The following is a 24,270-nucleotide window of genomic DNA, read 5'->3' as shown; positions in this document are numbered from 1 at the left end:
AGGACCTGGAAAAACTAGTCCATGCATTCATCTTTAGTAGGCTTGATTACTGTAACAGCATCTTTACAGGTCGACCTAAAAAACAAAAAACAGTCAGACAACTACAGCTCATTCAGAACCCTGCTGCTCGAGTCCTCACTAAGACCAAAAAAGTGGACCAGCTCTGAGGTCTTTACATTGGCTGTCTGTCCGTCAGAGGATATACTTTAAAGTTCTGATGCTGGTCTATAAAGCTCTGAATGGTTTAGGAACAAAATACATCAGTGACCTGTGAGATTATTATTCTATCATATGTTATCCTATGCCTGTAATCGAAATGAGTGAATCATTATACTGCTGTAAGCCGCATCATACTTCTTATTATAGAGAGTATAATTAGTATGTAGCCGTAGTTCTAGTTTGCATTATACTGCTGAATTAAAAAGAATGTGAAAATCATTAGATAGGTTTGTATTATCCTATACTGTTGATTTACTGTGAATGAGTTACACTGTCTGTTACGTTCCCCTGAGGGGTCTAGGCGGTGAGGGGGAAGTAACAAAAAGTGTCCGGGTCAGGAAAAAGAGTCAAGGAGGCAAAAGGGTTAAATTAAATAGTTTTATTAAAGCCGCTATCACCACACAGCTCACAAGCCGCTATCACCACACAGCTCACTAGCTGCAACCACACTAATGGCACTCTGGCCCAGAGCTCACCTTTCCCTGGGCTTAAATACTTTTAATTACTGACAAGAGTCAGCTGCACAAAAGAAAGGTGGCAACTAAGGCAGGAGAGATGGTCGGACACGCCCACACAGACAACTTCAGGAGGCGGCCCTGCTAGGGCCGTAACACCCCCTCCCATAAATACAAACCCGTGGTTTGTCACATGATTATGATAACCAAAGCAACTAATCAAGTCCGTAACCGTTGCATCACCAAATTGCAGGCTTTCCACCTACCAAACCCCATAGCCACGGTTAGGCATTGTCTGCGGAAGTTGCCAACCCCATCTCAAAGGGTTCAAAATACTGACCGAGGGTGGCCGCTGACCCTCAAAACAATGTCCCATGTGATAGCCAGGGCTTTTTTGAGCCATCACATGTGGAGAACACAGCAGGCAGTCAGAAGACCTTACTGCAACAGTTTTCAGACGATTGCTCAGGTCACGGGTACAGGCATGTTGGTTAGTCAGGGGTGCAGGTCTGAGTGGTGGTGTTATACATGATCTGTCCACCTGCAGGTCATTTTGAGAAACCGGGACATTGTCAACCAGCAGCAGCAGCTCTGGGCTAGTTGACCTCTTACACTGATTACAGGGCGCTACTGAGCAATTGTGATCCAAGTTTAGCCTTTTAGTAGGCCTGGCAACCTTGTCGGTTTGAGAACCACGACTGACTTTTCTCAAAGCAGACCCTTTTTGCTTTGAGTGGGCTCTCTTTTTGAGTTTCAACTTCAAACAGTTAGCAACGAGGTGTCCAGGTTTGTGGCAGAAGAAACAAAGCTTCGTTTTGGGTCTTGAAACCACAACTTTTTCAGCCTTGTCAGCTGGCCCACTCTTACTTCTCCAAGATGTACTATGGCACAGAGGGGTATCACATTCTACAGCATTTATTTTATGACTTAGGGTAAACTCACCAGCCAGTGTGGCAGCCTGCTGTAATGTGGAAACCCTTTGCTCACTTAAATAACAAGCAATAGACTCAGGAACAGAGTTTTTAAAGTCCTCCACCAGCATAAGCTCACGTATGGACCCCACATCGTTAACCTGGCTTGCAGAAAACCACCTATCAAAGAGCTTTGCCTTCTCCCTAGCAAAGTCAAGGTAGGACTGACCCTGTGCCAACTCTAAACCTTGAAAATTCTGCCTATAGGCCTCAGGTACAAGTTCATAGGCATGGAGGATAGCACTTTTAATCTTTTCATAAGCTAGGCAGTCATCCCTAGACAGACCAGAACAAACTTCCTGAGCCATACCCGTGAATTTACACAGCAACATCACCCCCCCCACACGTCTTCAGGCCACTGTAATGCAGTTGCTATGCTTTCAAACACACTGAAGAAGCTCTCGACACTGGATTCACAGAAAACGGGAACCAGGTGGATGTTATTGCCCACAAACGAGCTTCTAGACACCTGTGCACTGATAGCTGCATCATCCATTTTGGGGGCCAGAGAAGGGTTAGAAAACACACCCTAATTAAGACACAACCACACCTCTCTGCCAACTCACTCAGAGACTACCCAATAATTAACCGATTAATGGAAAAATACACAACTTTTACTGACTGACTTACCTCTTGCAGTATACACATTAAACATACACAACTTACCCAGTTCCTAAGCACAACAAAATTTACCTACCCATCTTCTGGAGCGTGCCGGGCTCGAGGCAACTTGAAAGGCAGAACTTCAGCGACCGGATCCCTGAATTGCCTACCCCCAACAGGGAACTAATCCCCGCCCAGGATTACTCCGAAAATAAAAAAGGCAAAATAACAAAAGAGTGCCCGAAGGAAGAACTTAATAAGCTCAGCTGGACACTCACCTAACTTAACTGGGAAGTTGAATCTCTAAAGGTGAAAAAAAGCAAGATAATCAAAAACCAATTTAAACTCGAAACTCCCTCTTCAGCAATCCCGAACGAGCCCCCACTTGTTACGTTCCCCTGAGGGGTCTAGGCGGTGAGGGGGAAGTAACAAAAAGTGTCCGGGTCAGGAAAAAGAGTCAAGGAGGCAAAAGGGTTAAATTAAATAGTTTTATTAAAGTAGCTCAACTAAAAGAGACGGACAAGCCGCTATCACTATTTAAGGAAAACAAACAACTCAAGCATTGGTCACTAGCTGCAACCACACAGCTCACTAGCTGCAACCACACTAATGGCACTCTGGCCCAGAGCTCACCTTTCCCTGGGCTTAAATACTTTTAATTACTGACGAGAGTCAGCTGCACAAAAGAAAGGTGGCAACTAAGGCAGGAGAGATGGTCGGACACGCCCACACAGACAACTTCAGGAGGCGGCCCTGCTAGGGCCGTAACACTGTCTCATGACATTTCATACTGCTGAGTTAAAAAGAGAGCACAAAGCACATTCCATAGGAGCTTCACCCCCTTGTTGGAAGCAGATAAACAGGGAGCAGAGGTCATAACTTGGGCGCCGTGTGAGAGAAAGAATGTGAATGTTTAGGCTTTTATGACAAGGTGGGGGCCACTAGAGGCTATAAGAGCTTGAGTAACCCTCCACCAGTTTGAGATTTGCTGTGACCCTCTTTATGCATGTCTCCCCATCCGGATGGTATTTGCTCTCTAAGTGTTGAATTGTATGGAATAAAGGATTGTTGATTGAGCATTTATACACCGAGTACTGTCCTTCCTTCAGCCAAAAGATCGAAAGATTTGGGAGGATTTAACAGACCTCCTGACCCACTATGAACCTTCCAGATCCCTCAGATCATCTGGATCCGGTTTTTTATCAGTTCCCAGAGTCAGAACCAGACACGGAGAAGCTGCATTCAGCTTTTATACTCCATATATGTGGAACAAACTCCCAGAAAGCCTCAGATCAACTGAAACACTCGGTTTATTTAAATCCAGGTTGAAGACTCACCTGTTCTCAGCTGCATTTGAATAAAACCCCAAATCCACACTTTTAAGCTTAAATTTCAAAACTTACATTTAACTACTGATTTTATCTACTGTTTTTTTAATCAATTTTAAATCATGCTTTTTATTTGTTTTTGTTTTTGAATGTCTCTATAAAGTACTATGAATCACCTTGTTGTTGAATTGTGCTATATAAATAAACTTGCCTTGCCTATCGGTCAGCATCTGATTATCCTGCTGTTAGCTTCATTCCACAGAAAACTGATAGAAATCCGAATGCAGCCGACAAATGCGTCCTTCATTTCCCCGAATTTGAAGGATGGGTCGGGCGTGTCATTCGTGGCCCACCATATCCCAGAATTCATAGCGCGGCTCAGCCAATTCCAGTTTCCAATAATGGCGGCCGCTACTATATTTTAAAATTACTCGTATTACTCTTTCTGGGTCACAAAATAAACTTTAAACATATTGTCAGACAAGAATGTGGGTGTGTAAACTTCAAATATCTGCTCGGTTTATCAAGATATCGCATATTTGCAATAGTGCTTCGACGTTATCGGAGACATCTGTTACCCACCCGCTCGATAGCAAGCCGGGAGCTCGAGGGTCACTAGAACTGCCAAGAACGGCACATTGTTTTCAGATCATTGCGGACTTTCGCTACTCAGGTTAAACGTAATATGTAAGTCACTTAGATAACCTAAACATTTTATTGTTTGGCTTTTTTCTGTGTTTTATTTGTAAGTAAATTGGTTTGGCTGAGATTAAAGTTATTAGATTAGATTAGATTGAATAAAACTTTATTAATCCATCGGGTGGTTTTTACACAGCTGAATAAACGTCAAAACAGAAAACTGATTAAACAGAAGTGTGAGACGGTTGAGAATTTACGCCAGTGTCCTGTTATATTTTAGATAGCAAGGAGCAGACGGTCGAGTTTATTAAACTCCACCGGGACAGCGGTGACACTAATCAGCAGGCTAGACCGTCCCATTTCACAGCAGTTTACTTCTGGCCTACCCGACCTTCTGAGGACCTGGCCCACGTAGACCGCGAAGGCCGGGTCCTCAGGAGGATGCAGCCCATGAATTTGGACACGACCTTTGTTCTGCTACAGTCAATGGACTAAACCAGAGAAGAAAACAGACTTCACCATGAAGATCCTCAGTGTGGATCAGTATAATATCAGCCTTATGTCTGCAGTTTAGTGTCAGCACAACTTTCACATCATATTCATCTCAACACAACTAAAACATGAAGACTGACCTCAGAGTTTCAAGCCCACATCCTGGACTCTCCAGGAAACCACACAGATGCTTCACTCCTGAATCCTGCAGCTTGTAGTTGTAGCTCAGGTCCAGCTGTCTCAGATGGGAGGGGTTAGACTTCAGTGCTGCTGCCAGATAATCACAGCTGATCTCTGACAAACCACAGCTCTCCAATCTGTATAAAGAATGAAAGATGTAAGTTTATTAGACATTACTGTCTGATAGTGATGTTTAAACGATGGCTCAGCAGGATTTGGATCATTATTTTGCTTTTCTTCTATTATTATGTTTAGCTTCTGCTTCACAGATATTCTCTGAGATATTCTGTGAAATGTTTCCCCACTGTTGGACAAACAGTTTCTTCATAAAGGAGATCTCCTGTGGAGTCCATCTGTGATAATATGTTAAACACAGAATTATGATTCATAGGTGAATGTACTGACTTTTAATTAATGATGACAGAACCAGTACATTTAAAGATGTTTGAGTTTGGCTAAAATGATGAATCAGAATAAAGTAAGAAAATAATGATGTTAGAGACAGGCCTAACTTAGAACAGCTAATAGCCTGTGGGGCAATCATGGCTCAAGAGTTGGGAGGTCGCCTTGTAATCGGAAAGTTGCCAGTTGGAGCCCCGGCTAGGACAGTCTCGGTCCTTGTGTCCTTGGGCAAGGCACTTCACCCGTTGCCTACTGGTGGTGGTCAGAGGGCCTGGTAGCGCCAGTGTCCAGCAGCCTCGCCTCTGTCAGTGTGCCCCAGGGCGGCTGTGGCTACAATGTAGCTTGCCATCACCAGTGTGTGAATGTGTGTGAATGGGTAGATGACTGGATGTGTAAAGCGCTTTGGGGTCCTTAGGTACGGTGGCCCCTAGAGACAAAGCACGTGCAAACTCCAAAACACGTGCAAACTCAAAAACACTTGCAAAACTGCATATCTACAGTGCTGGAAGTGCCCATCTCACCACCAACCTCACTGTGTACATTCACTTTTTAACCCTTTGTGAAACAAAGGTTTAAATCTGAGTATTAATCTTTGTTAGTGCAAACACCTCTAATAGGTTACTTTGGCCTTTCCAAGTCATATCTTCAATTGAAGTCTGCACTGCAGGCTTCTAAAACCATCTTAGCTTAACAAGTTTAAGTTTAAGCTTACAATCTAGAGGAGAGCTGCACTAACAAGTGTGACTGATAAGATCTGACCTGCAAGGACACTCATGTTAATTGGTATCAGGATAAGCAGGGAAGACATGGACATTAAGTCTGTCAGGCTGCCCGAGTCCCCTCACACACGTCAGCTCAGAACTCTGCATTATCTACTGATCCCTGATCAGGGATCAGATGTTCTACAAAGAGTAGAACAAGACTTCCTGTATAGGGGGTCTGTGTGCCTACCGATCCACAGTGTCAGCACAACTAAAACATGATGACTGACCTCAGAGTTTCGAATCGACATCGTGGATTCTCCAGAAAACCACACAGCTGCTTCACTCCGGAATCATGCAGGTTGTTGTAGTCTCCACTCAGGTCCAGTACTCTGGGATACGATGGGTTGGACTTCAGTGCTGCTGCCAGATAAGCACAGCTGATCTTTGACAAACCACAGTCCTTCAAGCTGTATAAAGAATGAAAGATGTAAGTTTATTAGACAAAGTGTGAGCTTGAAATCATTCAGTGTTTCATCATCTGTTCAGAGCTGAAGAAGGTTCAGAATGTAGAAGTTTAGAAAATGGAAACTCCAAACAGCTGAAGCCAAAAGGAAGCAGCTTCAAACAAACAAGAGAAAAAACTCTGAATGTTTCACATTAAAGTGAAAAAGTCATGTCTTTCCTTCAAGGGACCACCTTGAAGGCTTCACTTTTAAAGGTGAAGTGTGAAAGAAATGGACATATTTAAAGTCCTACACCTTTTTCCAGTCACATTATTAAAGCAGACAAACTACAAGCTCATTTTCATTCCAACAAGTCATCTTCTGACCTGGACTAACAACACTGGTCTCTATGTGCAGCTGGCTGTGAGACCAGTGCTCAGGGAGCGTCTACAAAGTGCAACACTGAAAGAACATCACACACTCATTTGCTTCCATCATCCAACCTGAAGAGGAAACAGAGACGCCTCCCCTTCAAAGTAAAAGCTGCTCCTTTTGGACACAGTATCAAAGAAAGTCTACAGTATAACATAGAAAAGACAGAACAAACTTTTGGTTGTTTTTAAATTGTGCAGAAATGAAACTACACTAAGCTCAATTATGTGACAGACATTTCATCCCATGTCAGTTTGGCCTCATCCTGGGCCGGATTATCCAGCACACACTCTGACCACAGGCCCAGGGGCCACGCACAGCTGGGCTCCATCCAAGAGACAGGAAACAAACCAACACAATAATAAAAAGCACCATGTGATCTTCTTACATCTTCAAGACAAACATAGTAAAAACATGAGCATATTTGTTTCCTGATAAAATGATGTGACAGGTAGAAGAGAGTAAAGTGGTGGTGTTACAGCCTTTCTCCCCTCTGCTGCCGAGGCTGTTAGTCTCTCCCAAACTCAGCTACAGGACTTCCAAATGAATGAAAGCAGCAGAAGTGGCTTTACAAATGAAAGAGGAAGAGGAGAAGAAGAGGAGAGGGAGGCCACCCTGACCATCACTCCTGCTGAAAACATCACACTTCCATTAAAGTTGGTGAGAAAATGTTGAGCAGGATGAGCTGTGGGCTAATATGGAGGCCTGTGTTAGGCTGCTCTCTGTTCCTCTGCTTTAACACACACCTCACCACAGCAGCTGTGTGGGTTGTCTCTATAGCAGCCATATAAGCTTCTGATACATTAACATCATCACAGCGCTTAACTTCACCTTTATTAGCTTTTACATTCATGTCTTTCCTTTCTCTCTCTCTCTGTTTCCACATAAGCTCAAAGTCTCTGCAGCCTGTTTTTATCTGCCATCATCAGATCTTCAACAGCCTTATTCACATCCCTCACACACTCATCAATACTTCCTCTTCACTGACTGATGGAGCACAACATGAAGCTGTGGAGGCTGAAAACACTGTCCCGTCAAACATCTCCCCGTCACCACTCCACTTCTGTCAGCCTTTAAATGAACCCTGCTCAATTCTGTCACTTCTATTTGGAGCCAAAGGGAAAAACTGTTGTTCAGTCGTTTGGAAAAAAACACAACATTTCTGAAAGCACTCAAACGTCTTCACATTTGTCTTCAGACACATCCTGAACATTTAGGAACTAAAGAAAGTTTCAAACATCAATCAAAGACCTGAAATATAGAAAAACAACAACAGCCGCAATCAGTAAACTCACCTCAGAGTCTCCAGTCGACAGTTTGGACTCTCCAGTCCAGCACACAGAAGCTTCACTGCTGAATCCTGCAGCTTGTTTCCACTCATGTCCAGTGTTGTCAGATGGGAGGGGTTGGACTTCAGAGCTGAGGCCACAACTTCACAGTGAGTCTCTGAGAGTCCACACTGAGTCAGTCTGTGATTATAGAAAATATAAAAAGTGTTATTATAAAAGCAGAAATCTGCATTATAAACACAGACTGAATGTATATGAAGACAAAACAGAGTGAGGTCATAATCTGATGAATCTGCTCTTCACATCTGTGCTTCAGCTCCTCTTACTGTGTTTGACATGACATAATGATTCAGTCTCTCTCAGACCTGCAGACTTTTAATGCCAATATTAGTTTTGCTTTAATCTCCAGATGAAGGAGGAAGATGGTGTCACATTTAGGCTTCCATAATGTCCACAATCTGTCACTGAGATCTGATCCAGAGTCAGAGTGAAGACACACATTTGGACCGTTTCCTGTTTTGAATCTGACTCCAGAACATTTTGAATAAGTCCAGCTCAGTGAAGAGTTCCAGCTGGAAAGATGATCTCTGTTTGCTACCTGCTGCTGTCAGGTATGACTGTTCACGTCCACACGCAGGAAAAACCTGCTGACTGTTACCAAACGGAGCAGAAATCTCATCACTGGACAATAATGATGAATGAACTCAGAGCTGCTGATATCACATCTGATTTCAGGGGAACTAAACACAGAAATGATTCACTCGTTTTCACTTTCTGAGCCATTATCTGCTGGTGTGTCGCTAGTTGGCAGAAAAAGATTTGTATTCCTGTTCAGGGCTTCAGTGTTTATGAGTCCAGATCCAGGTGACAGCAAGTCAAAATGATGTTACCCGTCTGTGTCCAGCAGCCTGTATTCACTTTGAATATTGTTATAACCTGACATGGATCAGTTTGTCTTATGATTTTTATGATCTTTATGATTCCAAATCCAAAGTCTTCCTCAGCACCTTCATGCTCACTCATCATGTTTATGCCACTAAACTCTGTGTCTGTAGTCAGAGGAGAAGCTCAGACTGTGACTGCTCTGGATATTTGTCACAGTTTTTAACATTAGAGTTCACTTCACTACAAAGAAGCTTTTCATAGATTCGTATTTCTGTCTTCTACAGTAGCACCTGAATGACCAACAACAGCAGCATAAGATTTAAAACACTGCCCCCTAATGAAACAACAGAGGTACTACATGTAGATTTGAGTCTACAACACAGCGTACCAATGCAGGATCATGCTCAGTGCACACATACATTTCCTGATCAACACATTTCCTGATCAACACAAAATATAATTTTATCTGAGAAACTCAAACTAATGAGAGTCATTTAGTACTGTGTATATCTGAAGAACACTAATTAATGATGTTAACCCTTTAAGACATACCATAGAACCAAGTCCGCCAGAGCTTATATTATATTTTTATATGTTGTAGTGCCATTTTTGGGAGCATTTCAAGTTGATATACATCAATACAACCATTATAGCCCAAGTTTTAATAATATGTATGCATTAAGTGCATAGTAATTACATAAATTGCAAAAAAGTGCAAAAATCTACAAAAAAATTAAAAATAGTTTGTTTTTTTAACATATATTTCTAGTTAGGGAAATTTAAGAGGCTTATCCCTCAAAACTGTAAATACAAAAACAATAGTTTCGCACCACAGGAAATTTATTTTGAGTGTCTTCATAGTTTTATTTTTGAAATACACCAATTTTCATATACTGCAGGAAAAATGAAAATATTATAATGTAAATTTGCAAAAAAACAGCATATGCATCAAAATAAACTATTTCCAGCAGTGCAATATGAGTCCTAAGCATCCCAGAAACGACACAAAGTCATAAAGTCAAACATAACTTTTAAAAACACCAGTATAGGCTCATAAGGCCCTGATGATAAAAAAAAAACAAAAAAAAAAAACTACATTTCCGCAAAATGACGTCACTTCCGGTTTCGGACAGGTCATGGCAGACATGTGATAGTTCGCACTGATGGACGTAGGAAGTGTTACAAACAGCTGATCGGATCGGCAAAGTATGTTTCTGGAATATTATGTTTTTGTTGCTGCAAGTGCTTTTTATGCAATTTTTGCAAAGCCATATGTGGAAGGAAACCGTGACCTAGGACAAGCTGATGGCATAAGATGTAAGTACAACTCCTCCGGTTTCATATGCAAAAAGAATTATTGCGCTAGCTTACATTGGTTGCAGTGCTACCAGGATTTAAAAATAGTTACGCAAAACGGAGTGTGCCCGCTCCGACCGGCTTTAAAGGGTTAATAATCACATCTGGACTCACCGAGCCTTTCTGCAGTTCCTCACAGCTGGAATCAGTCTCAGTCGTCCCTGCCATGATGTGTTGTACTTCTTCAGGTCCAACTCATCCAGAACCTCCTCTGACATCTGCAGCATGAAGGCCAGAGCTGAGCACTGGATCTCAGAGAGTTTCTTCTCTGATCTGTTCTCTGACTTCAGGAACTCTTGGATCTCCTGATGTACTGAGAGGTCGTTCATCTCCATCAGACAGTGGAAGATGTTGATGCTTCTGTCAGGAGAGATTTTATCACTGTTCATCTTCTTCAGGTTGTTGATGACTCTCTCGATGGTTCCTGGACTGACCTCTGTCTGACCCAGCAGACCTACTAAGAGTCTCTGATTGGACTCCAGACAGAGGCCATGAAGGAAGCGAACAAACAGGTCCAGGTGGCCATTTTTACTCTGGAGGGATTTCTGCATGACTCTGCTCAGGAAAACATTCAGAGATGACTCATTATAATCGTTCCCCAGGAAGTCCTTCACCACATGAGTCTTCCTGTTGGTGAAGCAGCGGAACATGTAGACTGCAGCCAGAAACTCCTGAATGCTCAGATGAACAAAGCAGTAGACTGGTTTCTGGAAGATCACACACTCTCTTTTGAAGATCTCTGTACAAACTCCTGAGTACACCGAGGCCTCTGTCACATCCAGACCACACTGCTCCAGGTCTTCTTGGTAGAACATGATGTTTCCTTTCTCCAGATGTTCAAACGCCAGCCTCCCCAGCTTCAGAAGAACTTCCCTGTCAGCCTCAGTCAGCTCCTGTGGACTCGTCTCATGTCCCTCGTGGTACTTGTTCTTCTTCCTCTTTGTCTGAACCAGCAGGAAGTGTGAGTACATGTCAGTCAGGGTCTTGGGCAGCTCTCCTCTCTGCTCTGTAGTCAACATGTGCTCCAGAACTGTAGCAGTGATCCAGCAGAAGACTGGGATACTACACATGATGTGGAGGCTCCTGGATGTCTTCATGTGGGAGATGATTCTGCTGGACAGCTCTTCATCACTGAATCTCCTCCTGAAGTACTCGTCCTTCTGGGCGTCAGTGAAGCCTCGTACTTCTGTTAGCCTGTCAACACATGTAGGAGGGATCTGATTGGCTGCTGCGGGTCGGGAAGTTATCCAGACGAGAGCCGAGGGAAGCAGATTCCCCTGGATGAGGTTTGTCAGCAGCTGGCTGACTGATGACTTCTGTGTGACATCAGACACCAGCTTCCTGTTGGTGAAATCCAATGAAAGTCTGCTCTCATCCAGGCCGTCAAAGATGAACAAAAGCTGAGAGACAGCCAGCTTCTCTGCTGTGACCTTCTGTAATGTTGGATGGAAAACATGGAGCAGCTCCAGAAGACTGTACTGCTCATCTCTGATCAGGTTCAGCTCCCTGAATGAAAGCAGAACCACCACACTGACATGTTGGTTCTCCAAGCCCTCTGCCCAGTCCAGAGTGAACTTCTGCACTGAGAAGGTTTTTCCAACACCAGCCACGCCGTTGGTCAGAACCACTCTGATGGGTCTCTGTTGGTCAGGTAAGGCTTTAAAGATGTCCTGGCACCTGATTGGAGCGTCATGGAGGGCGTCCATCTTGGAAGCTGTCTCCAGCTGCCTCACCTCATGTTGGGTATGAACCTCTTCACTCTGTCCCTCTGTGATGTAGAGCTCAGTGTAGATGGTGTTGAGGAGGGTTCTACTTCCTGTTTCATCACTTCCTTCAGTCACACGTTCACATCTCCTCCTCAGACTGATCTTATGTTCATCTAAAACCTCCTGCAGACCAACATCTGCTGAAAGAAAGAAAAACAATGAGACTAAAGCGAAAGAAAACTCTTCAATGTCTGAACAACACAAGAAGTCCAGTTTTCAGAAATGAGTCCATCAGCAGACAGAAGTTCAGTCTTACTTTGTACACAGCTGCTCTGACTGGCTGTCTGCAGTCCAGCTCTGCTTCTGGATCTTTCTCCACACTGGGGACAGGACGAGTCTCCTGATGAAGCAGACTGGTCCCAGTATGAGGAGATGCACTGTCTCCAGAACCAGTGTCCACAGCTGGTAGAGACTGGATCCTTCAGGACGCCCTGACACAAAGCACAGCAGGACAGCTGCTCCTCCTCACAAACACCACTCCTCTTCCTCTTTCTGCGAACACATTTCTTTATCACTAACATTATTTACCGAATGCTGTGTAGACAATCATTCTGTACAATACGATAATTATAATTCCAGAACTGTTTACAACTTTTTATAACTTACATAGTTCCTATTTCATATTTCTGTATAGTTTTCATATTTTTATCCTGTTCATAGCTTGTACACCCACTACAGCCTATACATACTTAGTTATAGCATATTCATGACATACCTTCATACTGTGTAACATACCCATAATAGACCCATATTTTATACCCTCCTACCTAGCAGACCTATTTCTGTAATCTATATTGTTGCTAATATATATATTTTGTAATATATCTATATTATGGCTAAAGCCTTGTTGCCTTGTACTTGTGACATGTGCAATGACAAGTTGAATTCTATTCTATTCTACTGACTGTTGCTAAAAATATCCAAATTTAAAAGATGAATACACACTTTGCACAACCTGCACTGCACACTGGTTCTAACGTCAAATCTAACAACAATTAGAAAGGAGGAGGAGAGGTAGGAGACAATCAAAATGAACGCTAACAAATCACCTTCTCTCCCGTCCCTGGTTCTCCTGGTGACTAGCCTCTATATCCACACTGACTCCAGTAGTACCCATTTAGATATTTATTCATTTCTGTGTGTGTGTTCTTCTATTCTCATTATCTTTATCCTATCTGTACTGCCTACATAAACATGGAAGGTACTACAAGGTCATTTCAGTTTAATTCAGTTTTATTTATAATAATAATAATAATAATAATAATAATAATAATAATGGATTGGATTTATATAGCGCTTTTCAAGGCACCCAAAGCACTTTACAAGGCACCCAAAGCGCTTTACAATGCTACTATTCATTCACCCTCACATTCACACACTGGTGGAGGCAAGCTACGGTTGTAGCCACAGCTGCCCTGGGGCAGACTGACAGAAGCGAGGCTGCCATATCGCGCCATCGGCCCCTCTGGGCAACACCAGTAGGCGGTAGGGTAAAGTGCCTTGCCCAAGGACACAACAACTAGGACAGAGAGCCCGGGGATCGAACCGGCGACCTTCCGGTTACAGATACGCTTCCCAACCCCTGTGCCACGGTCGCCCCACAAGAGTCAATATATCACAACAGTCGCCTCAAAAACCCAACAATCATATGACCCCCTATGAGCAAGCACTTTGGCGACAGTGGGAAGGAAAAACTCCCTTTTAACAGGAAGAAACCTCCGGCAGAACCAGGCTCAGGGAGGGGCGGAGCCATCTGCTGTGATTGGTTGGGGTGAGAAAAGGAAAACCAGATAAAGACATGCTGTGGAAGAGAGACAGAGATTAATAACAGATATGATTCAATGCAGAGAGGTCTATTAACACATAGTTAGTGAGAAAGGTGACTGGAAAGGAAAAACACAGTGCATCATGGGAATCCCCGGCAGCCTACGTCTATTGCAGCATAACTAAGGCAGGACTCAGGGTCACCTGGTCCAGCCCTAACTATATGCTTTAGCAAAAAGGAAAGTTTGAAGCCTAATCTTGAAAGTAGAGATAGTGTCTGTCTCCTGAATCCAAACTGGAAGCTGGTTCCACAGAAGAGGGGCCTGAAAACTGAAGGCTCTGCCTCCCATTCTACTTTTAAATACTCTAGGAACAACAAGTAGGCCTGCAGAGCGAGAGCGAAGTGCTCTAATAGGGTGATATGGTACTACAAGGTCATTAAGATAAGATGGGGCCTGATTATTTAAGACCTTGTATGTGAGGAGCAGGATTTTGAATTCAATTCTGGATGTAAGAGGAAGCAAATGAAGGGAAGCCAAAACAGGAGAAATCTGCTCTCTCTTTCTAGTCCCTGTCAGGACTCTTGCTGCAGCATTTTGGATTAGTTGAAGGCTTTTCAGCGAGTTTTTTGGACATCCTGATAATAATGAATTACAGTAGTCCAGCCTGGAAGTAATAAATGCATGAACTAGTTTTTCAGCGTCACTAAGAGACAGGATATTTCTAATTTTAGAGATGTTGTGCAAATGGAAGAAACCAGTCTTACATATTTGTTTAATATGTGCGTTGAAGGATATATCCTGGTCAAAAATGACTCCAAGGTTCCTCACAGCATTACTGGAGGCCAAGGTAATGCCATCCAGAGTAAGAGTCTGGTTAGACACCATATTTCTAAGATTTTCAGGGCAGAGTACAATAACCTCAGTTTGATCTGAATTAAGAAGCAGAAAGTTAGCAGCCATCCAGGTCTTTATGTCGTTAAGACATTCCTGCAGTTTAACTCATTGGTGTGTGTTATCTGGCTTCATGGACAGATAGAGCTGGGTGTCATCTGCATAGCAGTGTAAATGTATGCTGTGTCTTCTAATGATGCTGCCTAAGGGAAGCACGTATAATGTAAACAGAATTGGTCCTAGCACTGAACCCTGTGGAACTCCATAATTGACCTCAGTGTGTGAAGAGATTCAAGATTCTTTTATTTGTGACGTACATAGTTATACAAGTATAACACGCTTCACTGCGTGTTATACTTGTATAACTATGTACGTCACAAATGTGACCTGATACGCTCCTCGTCTGTGCAAAATAGAGAAAAATAAGTACAGTATGTACGTAAGTAGATATATAAAAAGACATAATGTGCAATAAATGAGCGACTTATATACATTAAGTTAAATAGAATAAAATAATCTGGAAATTAATCTGGCTTTATGAGTAAAGGTTTAACTACAGCCAGCTTGAAGGCCTGTGGTACATAGCCGATCATTAGAGATAGGTTGATCATATTTAAGATCGAAGAATTAATTAATGGCAGGACTTCTTTGAGCAGTTTTGTAGGAATGGGGTCTAAAAGACACGTTGATGGTTTGGAGGAAGTAATTATTGAAGTTAACTCAGAAAGATCAATTGGAGAAAAAGAGTCTAACTTAACATCAATGGTACTAAGAGTAGCTGTAGATAATATTACATCTGTGGGATGATTATTGGTAATTTTTTCTATAATGATAAAAATTTTATTTGTGAAGAAGTTCATGAAGTCATTACTAGATAATGTTAAAGGGATGGTTGGCTCAACAGAGCTGTTACGTTCTAGGTCTAGGCGTGTCCTGAACGCAACAAAACATTGGCCCACCACACTCCACCCAAAACAAGAACCCAAACAATAGTATCTTTTAAAATGCTAAGCAGCCATTTATTTGCTTCAGCAGTGAGCAGTGCCAAAAATAACAAATAAAACTCCCTAATGGTCCCTACGCTTTCCTACCCAAAATGAAAAAACCAAACAAAAGACAATTCACTTACCTAACTTCCTAAACAAAAACAGGAGAAAACGCAATCAACAAAAATGGCTTCTCACGCCTACTAGGCTGCTGCAGTGAACAATATATACAAGGTGAACAAATTACAAATCTATTTACAGCTATTTACAAAACTACGATACCAACACCACAATGATCACAACCCATGACAAACTGAAACACAGGGCTTAAATACATAGAGGGAGCAATCAGGGAATGGACAACAGGAGGGAAACACAGCTGGGGCAAATCAGAACTGACGAGACAAGGAAGCGTAAACTGAACACACTGAGATAAGACAGAACTTCAAAGTAAAACAGGAAACACATAACAGTCACGCCTAACACAAAACACTGACAACATTGGATCGTAACAGAGCTCTGACTGTTTGTCAGCCTGGCTACAGTGCTGAAGAGAAACCTGGGGTTGTTCTTATTTTCTTCAATCAGTGATGAATAGTAAGATGTTCTGGCTTTGCGGAGGGCTTTCTTATAAAGCAGCAAACTATTTCTCCAGGCTAAATGATGATCCTCTAAATTTGTAACACGCCATTTCCTCTCCAGATTACGAGTCATCTGCTTTAGGGTACGTGTTTGAGAATTATACCACGGAGTCAGGTACTTCTGATTAGAGACCTTAGTTTTCACAGGAGCTACAGTATACAGAGTCGTACATAGTGGGGAGGTGAAATTATTAACAAGATAATCGACCTCTGTTGGGGTAGCGTTCAGATAGCTGCTCTGCTCTCTGTTGGTACAGGGCATTGAAGATGAAAACAGTGGGTGGATTATATTCTTAAACTTAGTTACAGCACTTTCAGAAAGACATCTACTGTGATAAAGTCTACTCTCCACTGCTGTGTAATCAATTATTGTAAATGTAAATGTTATCAGGAAATGATCAGACTGGAGAGGGTTTTCAGGAAACACTGTTAAATGTTCAGTTTCTATGCCATATGTTAAAACAAGATCTCGAGTGTGATTAAAGTGGTGGGTGGGTTCTTTTACATTTTGAGAGAAACCAATTAAGTCTAATAACAGATTAAATGCCATGTTGAGGCTGTCATTTTTAGCATGTACATGTATGTTAAAATCACCCACAATGATTATTTTATCTGAGCTCAGAACTAAATTAGATATAAAGTCTGAGAAATCAGAGAGAAACTCAGTGTAAGGCCCAGGTGGACGATAGATGATAACAGGAGAGAGACCTAATATTTAATAATCCACATTTCACTGTTTTACTCTTTGGTTCAGATGTGGATACTGTATTGTTCTTTCTTTGTAATTGTTTATGTTTAAGTTGTTTGTTGCTGGTTTTTAGTTTGTTTTTAGTTTGTTTGGGAGCTGACACAGTCTCTATGGAGATGGGTTTTTGGGGGGTAGCAGGAGGAGAGAAGCTGCAGAGAGGCGTGTAAGACTGCAACTCTGCTTCCTGGTCCCAACTCTGGATAGTCATATTTTGGGGGGTTTAAATTAATTTGTCCATATTTCTAGAAATGAGAGCTGCTCCATCCAAAGTGGGATGGATGCCGTCTCTCCTAACAAGACCAGGTTTCCTCCAGAAGATTTGCCAATTATCTATGAAGCCCACATCGTTTCTGGGACACCACCCAATTTAATTCCATAATCTAAAACTCATGAGTAAAACATCATTTCAATACTAATCCCAGTAAAGGGGACACTGAACAACAACCTTTCCTCTGACTTAAACAAATAACACTTTTCTGTGTGCAGCTGGCTGTGAGATGAAGGCTCAATGACGTCTACATAGAGCTTAAATATTTCATAATATTTCATAAGTTCATACTCAGGGAGATGCTTCATTAAAATCACATCAGAGCTGTGGTCTCTGCTGATGAAACGACAACTCTTAGATTAGAACTAAAGACTTCTAAATATTGTTTCAGAAATTATTTCGATTCTTGTCAAAGCTTTTTTTCCTTCCACATCTTTGAGTAATTTTTTTAAATGAAATTTGTCAGTATACTGTACAACTTTTCTAAATTGCTGGTATAACTGAGAATTCATTGCTCCATTAATGATGGTGAGCCTTTCTGACCCAGAAACAGCAAAACAGGCTGAAGCTCTACCACCATGTTTCACAAATTGAGCTCTAGGGAGTGTTTTTGGAGTGTACACTGCCATGAACACCCCTGTTGTAGAGTGTTATCCTGACGGAGGTCTCCTTAACACCACCCAGTATGATCCAGGCTTGAACTGCTTAGACGTTACCCTGGGTCTCTTTGTGACCTCTCAGACTGTTTAACAGATCAGACACAAAGACATGAGAATCAGAGCAGCTCTGTTCTTTAAAGACAAATATGAACCCACTCAGTTCACACTTTCCCCACAGATATGAGCATCACTCTCCTCAAACAGCAAATGACCAACTCTAACATTTTTTTTTATGTTTTCTATTTAGGATTTTTCACATCATATTTAACCAGGAAAACACAAACATAACGGAGCTCATCACAGTTCTCTTACCTCTTTGGTCCAGTTTCATTACTGAAGTATGGAGGGAGATGTTTGGACCGGTCACTCCTCATAGACAGATAGCTTGACACTAGAGACAGTGACCTCTGACCTCTGCAGACACAAACATGTTTTATTCAATAAAGTCATCAGGTTTCAAACACTTTGATGAATTCATTGTACAGTTGCCTTCAGGGACCTTTTGGCCTCCTGAGAGCCGTCTTTCTCTCTTTTTTGTGTTTCTGCTCTGCCTCAAGCACAAAGGGAACTTCAGCAGCTGTGACACACCATTGACTCACACAGCGTTCGATTAATTGCAGCAGTTTTATTTACACAGTGTGTCAAACAGTAGATGCTTTCCTCCAAGCAGCTCAGCCAGAGAGTTGGACTGCACCTTAAGGACTTTGGACAGTTTTCAAGCTGCCCCTGCAGACACACACCTCCTCTTGTCCTCAGCGTCACCATAAAAAGTGAAGCATTCATTAATGAAACCCCTTTCACTTGGCCCTCAGCATCCCTGGCACTGCCCCTCGAGCACTGCAGCAGAGCCAGACACCACACCTCTGCCACACACTCCCACCACCCGACTGAGGCCAGGGCAACATCTGGGCCAAAGACTGGTGTATGTCAACCAGACTATTTATGTTCCTGTTTTCCTATTTTAGTTAGAAGATCCAAATGCCATGTTGCAATACTATACTGCTATGTTAGCCAACGTTTCAAATGCAGGTTTGACAGGTTTGTGAGTGTACACTTTATCCAAAACCAAGTAATGGTTTACTCATCTTTGGCAGTGGGTGGCTGTAGCTCAGGTGGTAGAGAAGGTCACCTATTGATCGGAAGGCTAGTGGTTTGATCGCTGGCTCCTCCAGTCTGCATGTCGTGAGCGTGAATGTGTATGAGTGTAGTTAGGAAACACTCAGTTTAGAGAGTGTGTGATTGGGTGAATGTGGCATGTTGTATAGAGCACTTTGAGTAATCTGGGAGAGTTGAAAAGTGCTATATAAGAATCAGTCCATTCACTGTCCAAACAGAGTTTTGTCATGTTACTTTTGCACTATTATGCACATGTTGTTATTACATGGCTTAATTAAGGTACACATTAGGCTGACATCTGGGGCCAGAGCTGAAACTGTTCTGGGCCAGCACAGGGCTAGCAGTGTGTCTGCAACTGGCCCGTGGATGCACGCAACTTACACATGGCCCATATACCGCAAAGAATGATGGCCCTTTGGTGGCACAGACCAGGTTTGCCAGAGGTAATCCACACATGGGCCAGCAAAGGACCACCAGTGTGTCTGCAACTGGCCTTGTGCTGGCCCATGTGTGGGCCACCTCTGGCAAACCAGATCTGGGTCACCAAAGGGCTGTCATTCTTTGCGGTATGTGGGCCATGTGTAAACACATTGTGTGGGCCAGTTCCAGACCATACCAATTTTGTTATGTGGGTGGTAGCCCAGGTACTGTACCTCCCTCCATCCAATCACACACTTTGCCCAGGTGTCGCTGTAGCTGCTGGGCAAACGCAAATGGCCGATCCTCCTCAGTCAGCCGACTGGCACTGAACCGCTGGCGGTGAAACTCCGGGCAGAGGCTCAGGTGATCCTGCACCACATGGCAAATGTCCTTGAAGCTGCCTCTTGAGGCAGGCTCAGAGCTGCGGTCTGGGACTCTGCTGATATCAGCGGCAGCAACTCCAGTGCCCATTCTACGGCTGCCAACTGGTATGCCTCTGCCACGGCCTGGAAAGTTTCCAAGAAGGTGTAGTGGCCAGCCACACTGCCGGCGGAGGAGGAGGGAGAGGTGGTCCCGACCTGCCTCTCTAGCATTGCGGGTCTTCCGCTCAGCAAGCTTGTCGAGCTGCTCCTGGTGAACCACCGCCTGCTCCCGGTGCATGGCTACCATTTCTGCCAGCATATGGGCCTGCTGCTGGAGCAGCTGTGAAGGTGGTGCAGGCTGGGGATGAGACATGCCAGCTGTGTTTCAGCACGACTGTGACTACTGACCCACAAAGCGTTTGATTACCATATTTTTCGCACTTAAAATCCTTTAATTTTCTGAAAAATTGACAGTGTGCCAAAATACGACATCTTTCAGAGCTTCATTTTAAGCTGTCAGTTAGATATGACATTTGAAAGAACAGAATCATAAATAGTTTTGCTCATCTAATTGTGGCTCCTTGCCAAAGCTCCTTGAGTTGCTTGGTCTCTGCTGCAAAGTCCCCAGAACCGTCTCTTTGTTTTTGGACTGTTTTTCTTTTGTTCTATTTAGGATAGAATAAAATGTTTTTTTGAACCTCTGAGGTCTTTGCTCAGCTCTTCACTGACACTGAGAAAGTTTCTGTTTCTTTCTTCAATAAGCAGTAAATCATGCATAATAGAATAGATAATTGTAAAATGTTCTTTAACAGCATGAGAACATTGGTGGGCAGTCGAACTTCTGCACTGCCCATTTGTGGTCTAAGTAGTTGTGCAGTCCAGCAGTTCTCATACTGTCTTACAGTGTACAGTGACATTCAACCCAATTCCTGTGAGTTTAAGACTGTTGAAATAAATGTGTGTGAGTGTTTGTTTTCAGCTACAAAGCTGACTTTGGATTAGAAGGACACGACATGTACAGTCTGACTGCCAGCTAGTCCTTTCGGTGGTAACATTACAAGCCTCAGAAGTTTGTACTCTTGACTGAAATTCAAGTTCATGGCAACAAGTTCAAAGTTGTTGCACTGAGAAACAGGTGAGCTGGTGATCTGGAATGAGTCAGAGGAACTGTATTCATTTTCATTTCCTCTCAGCTCACAAACACAGTCAGAAAATCAACTAGAATCAACACTAATAATAATGTCAGTGCAGAATTATTTCTGTTAACTCAGTGAGTTCCGCTCTCTGACCTTGTTGGTCCAGGTTCACCACTGAAGAGTGGAGGTCGATTTTTGGACCGGTCACTCCTCACAGACGGACAGCTGGATCCTGCAGACTCTGCTCTGTCCTCCTCTTCCTTCATCATCATCTTCATGTGGACTTCAGTCAGTCTGAGAGGTAAACCACAAACACTCAGTGAGTTCACATTAACAGAAGTCACTGAGTTACAGTCGCTGACCTCTGACCTGTCCTGTAACCTAGAAACCAGGTCAATATGTCTGTAGGTTCTCAATCATCCAGGTCATGTGATCTAAGGAGCTTGGAAAGAAAAGAGGCTTCTTTAAGTTTTGTGAAGACGTTTCATCCGAGAAGCTTCTTCAGTTCAGTTTATATCAGCTTCCCTTCATTGGCTCCTTGTTAAATCCAGAATTGAACTCAAAATCGAGTCACACTGCAGGATGTAACATCCTGCTGTTTGGGATGTTTGTCACAGACTCCTGTCACGTCACCCACAAATGTTTGTTAAATTAACCAAACTTATACAGACTGTATATAACTACCAACTCTCACTAGCTGTACTGATCAATTATCTATTTTGGCCTCAAGTGTTTCTGACAAACAGTACATGATTGTCTCAGGTGGCTACAGTTACACAAATGTTATATACAAACTCCGTACGCAATCATTTCAGATGATTTTCAAATTTAATTCATTTCCTGAGAAAAGACAGACTGTGCTAACAGGATGTGACGCTACAACACTAGTCAAATATTAATTTGTAATCTTTGTTGAAGCCATTTCTTTGTTATGGAAAAAATATTAAAATAATCATAAACAATAGCAGTGGACTTTTAGAACTTTGTGTATATGATTTGGCTTTTTTTTTTTTTTTTTTTTAAAACCAATCTAGGCTGAAATTAAGTACAAATGTATTGTGCATGAAACTGGAATTAAAATATGTTCATAGAGCCAGGTGCAGATGTGTGCCACAAGTTAGTCTGACTGTAGGCTATGGCACTTAGCCACAGAGGTGCGCTAGTTGACTCGACTCCATTTGAGTGGACAAAGTAAACTGCACGCTTTGTGAGGCGAAAACGCTGAAATCGGAGTAATGAAACGTACGAGGGGAACGATAACGAAGACAAGATTCTCCGGATCGTTTACTCTTGCTGTCCTGTGAACAGCATCGGCGTTTGCCGTTTTCGCGATCGCCTCATGTATGAAAATATCACCAGGCAAACTCGCGACAGTTTTAATATTTTATTGTTCAACAGCAATAAAACTGAAGGGCTGTATTTAAGGTAACCTCACAAATATCACAGATGAAATATTCAGTGTTTATTTCCTGGTTCGTGTGTAGCGGCTCCTGAAAAACAAGTAGACCATACATCAGATTAACTTGTGTTTGACCGTCACAAGTTAATCTGTGACAGCGGCTGTCTGAGCTGAATAAAGATACGGCACTTTTGCTCACATAATACATAATAATGGAACAATGTATTGTTATATTGAGCCGCTCCCCGTTTTAAACTCTTAGCCTACAACAACAAATATTTTTTTCTGCAAGTTCTCTAAACTCCCGTTTACATATTCCAGCTGTGAGTCCGTGACCGTGAACTATGGAGCGGCAGATTTGTGCCGTTTGTGCTGGAACTAAGCTGCAGACAGCTGATGTTAGCCAGGAAAACATTACACACTGACTTTAATGGAGAGACCGGAAATACAAACACACACAGTTTGTTGTGTGAAGAAATCAAACATGAGCTGAACAAACAGTAAAGTTCCTAAAGACGAACTGTTAAAGGAGGAAACAAAGCAAACTTACAGTTTCTTCACACACACCAACAAGCTCCACTCCACACCTGGACAGTAAACACGAACACACAGGTGCTTCCTGGAAGGAGGCGGGACAATGGGATTTATTATAAAAGCAGATAACCGCGGGAATATTTCTACTTTTCGCGCGCGGGTTTTTGAATGGCTCGAGCTGAATCCTCGAATCACCTGATTCTTGACTGGTAGGAGGGCGGAACCCAAAGGAAGATGGATCCTAATGTGATTGGTCAGTTTGATGGACACTTCAGGTAACTGCGTTAAATCGAGTTACTCTGTGGCAGCAGCGTAAATGCTGTTTTAAACCGTGTTTGTTTGCAATTTTTAAATTATCAAGTTTGCTGAATGAACTATCAGCAGTTACTGTTTGTTGTGCAGCAGTGGAAATACTGACAACTGTCACTGGATTCATTTAATGCTGAAGAAATCTTTAAACCAGAGAATTCAAAGGCAACATCTGAAGCCTCTGCAGTCCACATCTATTAGTGTTGAGGGATATTAATGTGAAAGGGACCACGAACAATTTAGTCACCACATGTACATATCTCCGTATATTTAAGTGTATTTTAAGTATTTTTGGACCTGACAAAGTCAACCTCAAACAAGACCTGAAGTGGGAGCCCACCATCACCTCCGTCATAAAGAAAGCCCAGCAGAGGATGTACTTCCTGAGGCAGCTGAAGAAATTCAACCTGCCAACACGGACGATGATGCAATTCTACACTGCAATCATCCAGTCCATCCTCACCTCCTCCATCACCGTGTGGTACGCTGGAGCCACTATCAGGGACAAACAGAGACTGCAGCGTGTTGTGCGCTCTGCTGAGAAGGTGATTGGCTGCAGACTCCCATCTCTGCAGGACCTGTACACCTCCAGGACACTGGGGCGTGCAGCTCGGATCACAGCTGACCCTTCTCACCCTGGACACAGTCTTTTTGACCTGCTCCCCTCAGGCAGGAGGCTCCGCCCTCTCGCCATAAGAACAGATTCTTCCCCTCTGCTGAACAATAACCATATGACTGTTCCCACCACTAATACATTACCTTAGACTGTGTTCACTGCATCATTCCATGTTTGCACTGATCACCACCTGCACTCATGTATATATCTATCTACGTAGCACTTTTAATTTTAATTTTTATGTTTATTTAAGCG

General features: G+C 42.8%; 1 protein-coding gene across 1 annotated transcript in view; it reads right to left on the bottom strand.

The window, feature by feature from the left end:
• The window catches only part of LOC120743541 (protein NLRC3-like), a 35,004-nt gene extending 14,610 nt beyond the window's left edge, over positions 1–20,394 (bottom strand). The window contains exons 1-3 of the mRNA XM_040047201.1: positions 19,893–20,394; positions 10,513–11,881; positions 8,164–8,337 (exon numbers count right to left, since the gene is read on the bottom strand). Of these exons, the coding sequence (XP_039903135.1) occupies positions 8,164–8,337; positions 10,513–11,881; positions 19,893–20,394 (2,045 nt within the window). The remainder of the gene's footprint in view (positions 1–8,163; positions 8,338–10,512; positions 11,882–19,892) is intronic.
• Between the last annotated feature and the right edge of the window lie 3,876 nt (positions 20,395–24,270).

The sequence above is a fragment of the Simochromis diagramma genome, unplaced genomic scaffold (assembly GCF_900408965.1).
Source record: "Simochromis diagramma unplaced genomic scaffold, fSimDia1.1 OVJJ01000113.1, whole genome shotgun sequence".
NCBI classification, from domain to species: domain Eukaryota; kingdom Metazoa; phylum Chordata; class Actinopteri; order Cichliformes; family Cichlidae; genus Simochromis; species Simochromis diagramma.
This window is presented reverse-complemented; position numbering and strand designations above follow the sequence as displayed.